This window comes from Fusarium phalaenopsidis, assembly GCF_050370095.1.
Source record: "Fusarium phalaenopsidis strain FUZ10S chromosome Unknown contig_32302, whole genome shotgun sequence".
Classification (NCBI taxonomy): Eukaryota; Fungi; Ascomycota; class Sordariomycetes; order Hypocreales; family Nectriaceae; genus Fusarium; species Fusarium phalaenopsidis.
Genome location: NW_028145405.1, coordinates 6,466,200 through 6,477,961, shown reverse-complemented (window position 1 = coordinate 6,477,961; position 11,762 = coordinate 6,466,200). Strand labels below are relative to the sequence as shown.

The following is an 11,762-nucleotide window of genomic DNA, read 5'->3' as shown; positions in this document are numbered from 1 at the left end:
ATAGCTTAATCGCCCGGGAGGTTGCTTTCTTAGTACTAGTTAGCGAGGTAATATTAGCCTGCGCTAATAATAAACGGCGGGATCGCTTAGCCTTTTATATTAATTACTTATTAATACAATGTCGCGGCTTCTCAGATACCGATTCCAGTAGGTGTGGCAGCCATTTCCTGTTGCCCATTTGCCAGCAAATCTCCCGCCGCTTTAAGGGCGCCGTCCCCCGCACTTGTGTGCCAGCCCCTGGTCAAGTCGCGCTGAAGTACCGATGATGTCTCGTGGCTAAGCGCCTGACGTCGCTTGGGGCCCCACATCGCTAAGCGCCAGGCCACTCGTTGCACGTTCCTGGTTTGCTGTAGACCTCCCCCGTTTCGAGGGCGGCTTGAGCAGCGCCTGACAGACATAAAGAGGGCAGCCTCCCTCCTCAGCCGAGAGAGATTCCATATCCTCTCATCCTTTCTCTACCACTTTCCTTTAAGCGATGCGTCTGCGTAGCCAGTCATCAGATTTGTTCAGTCTGCACGATGATGATCGTGTATTTGACGTTGACGGGGACGGGCTGTCAGATATGGATACTGACCCGACCGACGCCTCAGACGCAGTGCCCGACCCTGATCTCAATGTCTGTTCTCCAGGTGGAAGCATCTATGGCGAGTGCTCAGCCTCGGAGGATGGCGAATCCGACAACGACGAGGATCAGCTGTTAGACACAGACACCGACCCCAGCGATGCCCCAGACGCAGAACTCGATGCCGATGATGCCTCTCCTGGAGCGGGGAATGACTTGCCTCCAGAGTTCTTCCTTCAGATGCAAGAAGACTCTGACGATGAGGACGCGAATAAAACCCTTTATGCTGACAGCACAACAAAGCAGCTCGACGGGATCGAGCGGCGGTGGAACACGTAAGGGCTCGGATGATTCCTTTGCAGTGATATGACTGACGCCACTAGCTACTGCGAATATACTAAGCAGGATCCCAAGCGTTGCTTGCGCAATCTCTCTTTCGGGAAGGCAAGAGCCTTCTTTACTTGGGTCGTTACCCAGAAAACCGGAGTTGGCGGGAGGAGACTACCAGGACTGAAATCTGCCCGCTCCCTTAACCAATATTGGAAGGAATTCCGATTGGTGTACGAGAGAGAGACGGGCAAGAAGATCGACTCTCAATTCAAGCGGAAGATGTGGAAAGTATTGCATTCCCATCCCCCGATCACGGCCGAGCCCCTTTCTGACTGTATAGGTTATTCGGACACTCGCCATCAAGCATGACCTCACGAGCCAGCCACGGGAGAACCGTTGCATGACGATTGAGGATCTCGAGAAGCAAGCCAAGACCACCATCAGCACGACCAAGAAGACGTTCCGGATTGGCGAACATCGCATCTATTCCCTACTCTACCTCCTATTTATCCTACCGAGCGGCTCTAGACCGCAAGCCCTCCTCTTCTTACGATACGGAGACCTTAATATTTATTTAGTACGAGATCCCGAAGGCGGCCCGCACCGCACCCTTATCGGCTTCAAACTCCACTTTACTAAGACCTTCCTTGGCGAGAAAGAAACGTAGGTCGATTGATCCCTCTGCAGTGACCATGCCAGTACTAAAGTCTACAATATAGAAATACCTTGACCCTTCCCGAGATCATATTTGACGCAACCCTCCTTCTCAGCGCCAACAATATTCTCCTCGGCCTTATCTTCCATCATAAAGCCTTTGAAGCACCTTCTCTTACTTCCCCCGAGTATTTAGATAAGCTTGATATCCATCCTGGAGAATTGGAGCTGCTCTTGCCACTAAAGGAGAGCATGGACGAGACCTTCATCTTCCGAGACACCATCAAAACCGCTCTCGAAGGTTACGTGCTTTCCAAAAATACACCGATCACGTACCAAATGATAGCTGCCTGGACAAAGAAGATGAGTGAGCTTGCTGGGTTTGAGGGATTCATATTGTATACCCTGCGATACAACTCTGCAAATGAGTTTGACAGCAGCCGTACGTGTTCCGACCGTCTGCCTCGCAAGGAGATCGATAAGCTAATTGTCGTCGCAGCAAGCATTAGTGATGGGCTCCGCAACCTCCTGCTCCAGCATGTGAGCTCAACCACCTTCAGGAAGCATTATCTTGGCCGAGTTGTTGCGGTTGATACCATGGCTGTTGTGCGGCATAGGAAGCAGCAGAAAGCCTTGATGCGTCAAGCGTGCAGCTTGGGGCACTCAGTGAGCACACGACGACCTACCGAGCTCACCGCTGAGCAGTCTGCCGCTGTGGATAATGACCCCCAGATCCAAGAGCTCCTCATCCGCCGGCAACGTTTTCGGGCAGCCAAGGGGTCCCCCAAAGTCCGTGAGAAGTTGGACACGATCACCAAGGAACTGCAGAACCTGAGAGCAAAACTGCGACGCGAACATAAGCAGAAGTATCGACGAGAATGGTCCCGGAAGCAGGCCATAGTTGATATCGAGAAGCAGCTGGCCGGACAGAAGTTCGAACAACCGCCCGTGTCACCCTCGTCATCAAATGAGGACGCCCATCCTGCCCAGAAGCGCCTGCTTGACGCGCTGACGGCCCCCATGGCTGATACAATCGAGGGCGAACGCCGCCGCCGGAACAATGCCATCTTGGCCGTCATGGCCTACTGCTCTGTTCAAGAACCGCCGTCACGCCGTACCAAAAAGACGACGAGGTCCAACAAGCCCCGTGCTCCTCCGAAGCCAGAGACCACAACAGGCGGAGAACCTGAAACGAACGACGCAATAGGTACCGCGATTGCTTCCGTCTACGTGAAGGATTTGAGGGAGCGAAGCCGCACTTGCTTTCTCTGTGTCGGAAGAGCAACGACCCTGAAGCCATGCGATCCGGACACCAAGCGTCTTATCAGCCCCTTCTACTCCGCCGGCTGTTTAAGCAAACATTTCAAACGACGTCATCTCTCCAATATCCAGAATGACGAAGAGCTGTATTGTCGTCTATGTAATTGTCGTCTGGACCATAAGATGCATCTACAGAACCATGCCGAGTCAGTTCATGGGATTGTCTCGCGCGGAGGGTAGGCTGACGTCAATAACACGACGGCGGCGATTGGGAAGCCACGTCTCAGGGGGAGCATCTCGGGCGATGGAGTCTCCGGGAGGAGGATAGGCTAGGGCACAATCGGGGTCGCAGGTGTTAGGGAGATTGAGACGTCGCGTTGCAAGGTCAACGAGTTAAGGATGCTGGTGACAAACCTCGTAGCATTGCATTGCTTCCACATAATATCTTCCCACCATATCAACCCCTTCTAAAGCCTTGGGCGCAGAGATAACTAAGGAGGAGCAGCAGTTGCTTGCTCTGCACATGGCGCCGCTTAAGCTGAACACGACACCCCCTGACGGAAGCAATATGTATTCCATCTATTCGCCCCAGATGACGCCCTGCCCAACTATAAGAAAAAGGTCATAGCTGTGGGAGTTCTTGTAGGATTTCGAAACTCTGCCTCTCCCGTTCACAGCCCAGGCACCGACAATCTCGTGGCTCTCCATGCTCGCGTATGTATTGTTGATACTTCTCCTCGTAGCTTTTCTGGTCATTGACCCTGCGGTTGAGGAAGGATGCGACACCTGGCTTCTCGAGAAGCGCCGCTAGCCTCTCTTCAGCAACCTTCTCGCCATCTGGAGAGTAAAATCTATAGATGAAAGACTCCCAATAGACATCGTCGACGGCCTCGGGATACAAAAGTGCGAGAGCCAGCGCACAGTGTGGCTCCCGGGGGAGTTTTTGCCACTCTGTTTTGAGCGGTGATTGTTGTGACGATGCCTCAATAGACCTACAGAAAGTCTTCACCTCCCGGAGGTAGCTAAGGTTAGAAAGACATAATTCGCGAATTGGGTTAGAATGAAACCCAATGAGCCATGCTGGGGGAATAAAAAAGGAGACAGGGACTGTATAACACCATTCCCAGTCGAGGACGGCAACGAGGTTTAGTCTGTCGTCCCAGAGGAGGTTATTCCCATGCATGGTTAGATCCCCATGCATTAAGACATATGGTTTGCTCTCTGTTCTCCACTGCCAGGCGGTTTGCATATGCCTGTAGAACTCAGCATGAGCAAGGGCAACCCTTGAGGCAACTTCGAAGGAGCCTAGGTCTGGGTCTTGAGCCTTGGCCAGTCGATTATGGCCGAGTTGCACTAGGGCTCTGATGTACTCATTCGCTGTCTTGAATGTCTTCTCCTTGGGGAAGAAGACCGTAGGGTTGAGGTTCTCAGCTTCCTGAAGGGCCACCTCAATGGGCAATGGTCGGTGCCGAATAGTGATGTCTGGTAGATCTGGTGTAGGCATGCCAAGCGCCCCAATCTCAGGGAACTCTAGACCGCGAAGTTGGATATAGATATCCGCGAGTTGTTCATGGACACGGGCCAAATCAGGGTTTGGATTCATCGAGTTATATGCCCATCTCTCATCTTTGCCGAATAATAAGGCGTTCAGCGGTGTGCCTTGGACGTGATCCATTATGATATAGGCATGTCCAATTGAGCTTTCCGCTTCATATGACCATGCGTGAACCTTAGGGATCGGAATAGTTGTCTTTTCGGCCACATACCTAGACATAGTGAGTGACTTGATAGAATACTCGCTGAGGGGAGGGCTGTATACATCATCGTAGCTATTTCTGAGTCGATTTTCTCGTCAATCCACGGGACTCGTCTAGGAAAAGGTATGCGCACTACCCAACGATCTGCCGAGGTGGTAAACAGGTCGTCAAATTGGACCATAACACAGATGTTAAATGACCCATGTGTCACCGCAAAGATGGTGCAGGAAGTACCGCCGTGATAGGAAGAGGCCAGATTGCAAATAGCTTCTCCTTTCTCTTCCCGGATAAACCGTGCAAAGGCTTCCCGCTCTCTCGTAATCTGGTCTTCGATAATTCGGTCCTTCATCGTGTTTCTGTTGATGAACGGGGAGAGTTTCGGCTTGTTTATGCGCTAGTGTGGGGTTTTGTACTCCATACCTAGGTATCAAATCACGTGTCAGCCTCAACACACATATGTTCAACCACCAGAGTAATCCACTGCCAGTACATGTCGGGCTAGTAACACAACAGCCGAAACGCAAGCTTTATTAGGCAGCATCTAACGGCGGATGAGGCTAACCAAGGAACCTACAGCATGTCCGCTAGCATCAACACGGCGGGCCGGCTGTCATATACCCCCCACGCCGCAAATGCGGGGTAGCCATCTCGACCCTGTAAAGGCAGTCATCGTGAGTGACAGGTGGGTGGTCAGCCAGTGGTGCGAGATAGACGTACATTACATCTGCCTCGAGTTGCCTTTAAATAACCCCATTTTGCTTTCTGCATGACAGTAGGGTAGGAGTAGAAAATAACCCACTCATAAGCATTGAGCGAATCGGATGAATGAGTTTTGAGGGCAGTACGCAGGCCGCAGAAGCATATAAGGGCTAGGACAAACTATCACCCATTTTTTATCTGCACTACGAACCCTCCCGCCTATCAACGCGAAGCGAACTATGCCGGACAAGAAGAACAAGAAGAGCCCGAAGCACCAACGCAAGACGCATGGCCATCAGAGTGGTGAGCTACCTCGAGATGCTCAAGTTGATCAAAGGAAGTTCGAGGAGCTGCAGAGGCTTGTATATGAGAGAGAAGCACTCGATACTCGACATGAACATCTGATATGGAGTCTCGCAACTCGCCGGAGCGGGAATCAGCATGCAGAAGAATTATACGGTGTCCTCAGCCACGTCGACTTTCAACAAATCCGAGGGCTATCGAGCTCTGCAAACGCGGCCCGGGAGCGCCGGGGGGTACCTCACGGATCGAAAAAGAAGCGACAAACAGAGGAGATAAGTTCTGAGGACCGGTTCTATCAAGACTGGAACCGAGCACTGGCGATGCAGCAGGGCATTGAATCTATCCCTCAATCCCTTGAGCAATTTGCCGAGGACGAGCGACAGCTGGTTAGGGACATCGCCGCGTCGCAACGTGAACTCGCAGACCTCACCAAACGAATTTATGAGCTCCAAGTTTGGTTGAGTTTCTATATTGGCGACTATCTCGACTCCAGCTACTTCCAGCAGGGTCCAGGAAGGGATGGAGATAATGGCGGTGGAGCATCGGGGCAATCAACTCTGGAAACGGGAGAAGAAATTTATGAGGCCCAGTACTATGCCTAAGGACTATTTCTCGGCCTATGGTTGTGAGGGCTGTTCGCTAGTGGCAGACGTTCCAGGGCCACCGAGGTTGGGGCGGGATCTCCGGGGGGCAACGGCCTTATTGTGATTGAGGCTGGGAATTCAGGCGGTGGAAGAGCCTCAGCGAGTGGGACTTGAAAAAGTTGGCGTCGAAGATGGACCAGCTTGTCTTGTAGGGAGAATGCAATCCTAGCCGTCATGGTCTACAGCCTTATTCAAGAAGCGCCTCCTCCCCACTCCAGCAGAAACCCAGCAACAGCCAGCAGCGGCTCTATCTCTCAAGATCCAACTGCAGGCCCTCCTATTAACGATACCTTGGCTATGGAATGGAGTCGCAACAAGAGCAAACCGTAGTGGTGGGCGTCTTTAGAATGACGATAGAGTGTGGCAAGATTTTGAATGTAATTAACAACAAAAACTGGCTGTTAATTCCCTTTAACAAGCTAGACTAAAGCAAACTAAACTAGACCGAGAGCTTGCCCTGTAAGCGTCTGTAGATAATGAGACTGGAAGCTATTATCTCGAGACTTGAAATCGTGGCGGTAGGAGAAGCGTGGCTTCAACACGGAGAATAATGAGATGTAGGGCGTGTGTGAGAGGACGCTGGCCGAGATATGCCATGAGTGAGAGATGATGTCGAGTTCGGCAAGGCTAGCCGGGCCAGCTGAATTCCTGAACGTATATCCCTGGATGGGAGGTTTGGCTTTATCTGTTCTAGCAAAGTCGCAATTGGTATTTGGACGTAAAGGAAGATATGAGTGAGAGCGGGACTCTGGTAGACTCCAGTAGCTGAAAGTATGGCCACGATAATTGAGATGACGATCATAGACAGGCAAACCCATATCTGATCGGGGACCCTAGGTCTCTCGTGAGAGGCGTAATACATCATAAAAATGACAGCAGCTTGAGACGTCAACGGTGTTATAATGTATACGAGTTCAACATAAGCCGTAACTTGAAGCCTAAACATCAAGATGCTGATGCCGATGACCTCGATACACTCAGCAATCGCCACACGGTTCGCCCAACTCCTTAGGCGATTGCGGAACCCGATCGTGTAGATAACAGCATTGACCTGAATAAACCACTGGTTTAGAGCGAGTACGTCGCAAGGAACAGACTCCCGACTTACTTGTAATATGGCAATCCCCCACAGGGATACCGTTAGCAAAACCCCGTAAATAGACCCTGCAGGAAACCACAGCTTGATCTCCTCGTTGGTCCGTAGACCAAAAATGGTCAAGGAAGGGAGTTCCAGGACTATCCATACCACTATCAAGGGCTTGAAGTGCCACTCCTTCAACCAAAGAGTGTCAAACTTATAGGATACGAAGGCAAAGACAACGACGCAAATTAGCGACAGTGTGCTTGTAAAGTAGGCATCGGCAATCTGATGTCGAGAAAGGGGTTCCATGTTGATGCAAATGAATGAGAGGAGTTGCAGTTGGTGTGGAAATACGGCGATGAGGGGATTTAAGGTCTTATTTATGCCAGCGACCTGATCAGCGACCCGAGACTGTAGAGTAATGGCTCCGCTACTTCAGTCAGCGTGTGATTGATGAAACAAAAGGACCAACACGAAGATGGTGGTCTGCCTCCACCCCCTCGCGACCTGCTAAACTCAGGGGTAGGGTCTTGGCCGACTGCATACGCATGCCGCGGTCTCGCGCAGACGTGTGGCTCATCGCCCGCTTTCGCCGGTAACAAGCAGAGCAGAGTCAAGATTTCTGCGATAGTTATCCCTTCCAGAAACGTGGACTTCGTCCGTACCAGGGGGCCGACGGTGGGTAGCTTGGTGAGCGCACCAGAATCTCCAAAGGGGAAACAAAAGGCGGGAGGAGAGGATGGTTCAGAGATAGGGGATAAGTGAAAGAAAGGACCCAGACAAGGAAGCGGCTGACACATGCTCGGTGCTTGGATCCTTCAGCAGGAGTATTTGAGGCCTGTCCCTCCCCGAACCTCGCTCTTGCTTGGTTTACTTACTACCTCTACATTCCCCTATTTACACGCCGCTATATCCATCTCGCAGTAAGACCCCATTGACTTCCTCTTTATCATGCTTGTACTAATGCCCCTTCTGACCCAGATCCAAGGAAGATGGCCAACGCTTGTGCTCACTCGTTCCGGATGATCAAGTCCGATAGCACCTTGATCCAGTGGGTTTGCCAGCACTGTCGCTCGGGGCCTCACTGGATGATATTTGAGTGCACGTACTGCAAGCTTCACTTGTGCCGGCCTTGCACCCAAGCTTAATGAGAGGGCTACGCCCACCTACAACGACGCCGGCAACGGAATGAATAGAAATGTCCAGAATGCCACATAGACTAGAAATAAACTGTAATCCACTTCATCATGTGGTACTTCTTCCATACAAGCCCATGATAGTGTTGAAATTCATCATATCCCATACCAGGAAACATCTCACGAATATCTTGCCATCGGGCACGAGGCACGTATTCAATGGCGAGCCTCATTAATCCTTCAATGTTCAGAGGCTGAGTCTTTCTATCAAATTCTCAGTATCTCTTGTAAATAGTAGTTCATGGAACATACTGAAGGTGACAATACTCCGCATGAATCTCCTGTTCGGGAACATTAGGCATAGCCTTGATTGTATCGTCGACTGGGACTTGTCCCCTGAACTTTGTGGCTACATGCAAGGCATCATCTTTGGTGTATTGGGAAGCAATGTGGGTCGACAGTATTTGGGGTTGGGGAGACGGACGGAACTGGAGAGTATCAAGTTGACGGCAGAGTACTAACTCCCCAGAAGAAGCGACAAAGCGAATGATATCGGTTGGCAATTGATCGCGCGGTAGATCAATGTAGAAAACTGGTATCGAGTGCGATCTATTGAAGTTGATTGCGCATCCCAGGAAGTCGGTGCCACTCAATACGTTGACTGCCCATGGCATGCCTTGAAACTCAGCTGTAATTCGCACGTATTTCGAAGACAGTATAGTCGCCCAGGCAAATTTCATAGGAGGAAATACCTGGACGGTTCTGTTCAACGGTCAGGGGAGCCCGGTTGATAGTGAGTAACTCACAATGTACAAGACGGTTTTCCTGGCGGTGTAATGATTTGTTTCGTTTGTTCTTCCTCAACAAGCTCGTTGAAGTCGCTGAAGTTGGTGGTTTGAAGAAGGGAAAAAATGGGATCTAGCCCCTCCGGAATCCCGAGGGAGAATATTTTACGCTCCGTGAGATCCAGATAGGCAGCGCCAGACGGCGTAGGCGTATCACCACTTGGGGAGTGAATCAGAACCGAATACAAAAATGGGCGATAGTACTGGTGGTGATGTTCCATGGGGGACAACGTCGCCATCGGACCGCCGTTCGTCTAAACAATTGACAAGAGCAGGTGAGGCATGAGCTGGGGTATCTTAGCGCGGTCAAGCGCTCTTATGGATGCCATTCTTGGCCCAGAACATGAAGGGGGCTGCACTTCCGCTTCTGTTGCCGTGTCATGCGCAAGGGTGGTATAAACCAACAACGCCTCAATGGGTGTGGGCCACTCGTGCATGGACTGTGATCATGAAGGGGGCGTGTATCTCGGGTCGAGCTGACCAGCCCGCCCCACCTTTTCAGTCGATCGCCGGGGTCCTTGACTTGGCTTGGCGCAGGTTCCTGCTGCATGTCTCCCCACGAGGAAACTCGTTGCTTTTGCTGTTTCTCTGTCGCGGCAATTCTCCTTCCAGCTGAGGTCCAGGGAGACAACTTATTGTATCAATTAGAGTAGCCTCCTGTCACATATCCGAGCCATGCCCCGACTCAACCTTCAGCCTAATAACTAGGCTCTCCATCTCCGTCCCCAAGTCAAAGTCGTTGTCTTTTCCTCTTAGATAAGCCGTTTGATAGCGTTTCTCCCACCCAATCCACCTTTCCTGGGTTGGGGGAGCCGAATTATCCTTTGTCTTGCGCGCTTCTAGCACCTTACGGGCTTCTAGCTGATCGAGTGTTTGGACTAGAACACGTTTCAGTTCACCCTCTTGCATCTCCTCTAGATTCGTAACAAGTGTCTTGTTCATCCCGCCGGCAATGCATGCTAGTATCTTCAGATCTCGTAGATCAGTCCGGAAATCCGTGTCGATCCCTACACCATTGCGCCGTGTTTTGACATCTTCGAATGACGGTTGTGGTTCGTCTTCTGAGCTTTAGGGTAAGTAGTGCACGTGACTGCACCAAGCGTAGGTACTCAGGATGGCGATCTACTCCACCAAACACTGCGGACCTGACCATTGATGTTGCTACCTCTCTTCCTAACTCAAACCTCTCTACCTTAAGACCTTCTATCTTCAATACGTAAGTACCTACTCCCCCCTGGCTAGTATTTATCGACTCATATGAATGCTGTCAGCTTCCGCGCCATCTTCAATGGAGGAGCCAGACCGCGAAGTCTTTGGTCCGCTGGTGGACATCCCCGTCGAGTCTCTGACCCTTCTCGCTTCCAAAATCGCAAGTCAGCACCTCCACGTATCAAGCTCGGACTGCAGGCTTGCTGCACGAATCAGCGGGTCATTCAACATCGTCCACATTATTGAACTGGGGAGTGTGAGGCTTGTGATCCGTGTCCCTGCAACGGGTTGGGGCTCTGGAATGACCTCGACCGCGGCGCACGCCATGGAATCGCAGGCTGCCACAATGCGCCTCATTCGAAGCAAGACTACGATCCCTGTACCAGAAATCTACGCCCTGGACACGACCGACAACAACGAGATCGGTGCGCCGTACCTGTGCATGAGCTTCATGCCTGGGAAATCTGTGTCTGAAGTCTGGGATGGCTACTTGGGCGCTCTGCCACAAGATGAACTGCGTCTTAGGATCTTGGAGAGCTTATCACGGACTATGGCTCAGCTCTCTTGTCTGTCCTTTGACAAGATAGGGTCCATTATGGAAGATGGGTCTGGCTCGACTACTATTGGTCCTTTGTACGACTGGCACGACGAAGATGGCTGCCTTCAGGTCGTCGCCTCAGGTCCCTTTGACTCGACGTCTGCTTTTCTCAAGAAACATCTCATTCTAAAACCTGACGGAAATGAGTGGGATAGAGCCGAGGCAAAGGTGGTTACTGCCGCCTTGGACTGCCTACTAACCTGTGATACTCAGCCGGGTTTTGTTCTGTGTCACCCCGATTTTGACTCGCAGAATGTCCTGGTCGATGAGAATGGCAGCATCACTGGACTCATTGACTGGGACCTCGCTGAGACAATGCCGCGATTTGTGGGATATGCTAGATACCCAGGGTGGATCACGCGTGATTGGGATCCTCTCATGTACCACTGGCCAAAGGCCAAATCGGAGGACTCTCCGGCGTCCTTAGAGCGGTACCGGGCATACTACAACAGAGAGATCGGTAAGGCGCTCAATATGCAATGCGACTGGAGATTCACGGAGAAATCACACATTGCGGAGGCAATATGGATTGCAGCACGGCAACGCCCTAACCGAACGGAGATATGTCGGAAGCTTGTTGAGGTTGTTGCGGGCGAGGATGTCCTCTATAGTATTGGGGAGGGATGCTATGGGGAAGACCAGTGGAATAATCTTAAAGCAAACCTGAAGCGTTTAATATCTTAA

The 11,762-nt window shown here is 51.4% G+C and overlaps 3 protein-coding genes across 3 annotated transcripts; all 3 read left to right on the top strand.

Annotated features, from left to right (window-relative positions):
* Nucleotides 1-475: 475 nt before the first annotated feature.
* Nucleotides 476-3,617, top strand: LRP88_09329 (uncharacterized protein; the record flags this gene model as incomplete). Its single annotated transcript, XM_083245817.1, has 5 exons — nt 476-897; nt 946-1,180; nt 1,233-1,555; nt 1,612-2,753; nt 3,550-3,617. 5 exons carry the CDS (start codon nt 476-478, stop codon nt 3,615-3,617), a joined length of 2,190 nt encoding a protein of 729 aa, XP_083100311.1.
* Nucleotides 3,618-5,501: 1,884 nt separating this feature from the next.
* Nucleotides 5,502-6,167, top strand: LRP88_09328 (uncharacterized protein; the record flags this gene model as incomplete). The annotated part of the gene is made up of 1 exon (XM_083245816.1): nt 5,502-6,167. The coding sequence occupies one exon, from the start codon at nt 5,502-5,504 to the stop codon at nt 6,165-6,167; it is 666 nt and encodes a 221-aa protein (XP_083100310.1).
* A 4,392-nt stretch (nt 6,168-10,559) lies between these two features.
* Nucleotides 10,560-11,762, top strand: LRP88_09327 (kinase-like domain-containing protein; the record flags this gene model as incomplete). The annotated part of the gene is made up of 1 exon (XM_083245815.1): nt 10,560-11,762. One exon carries the CDS (start codon nt 10,560-10,562, stop codon nt 11,760-11,762), a length of 1,203 nt encoding a protein of 400 aa, XP_083100309.1.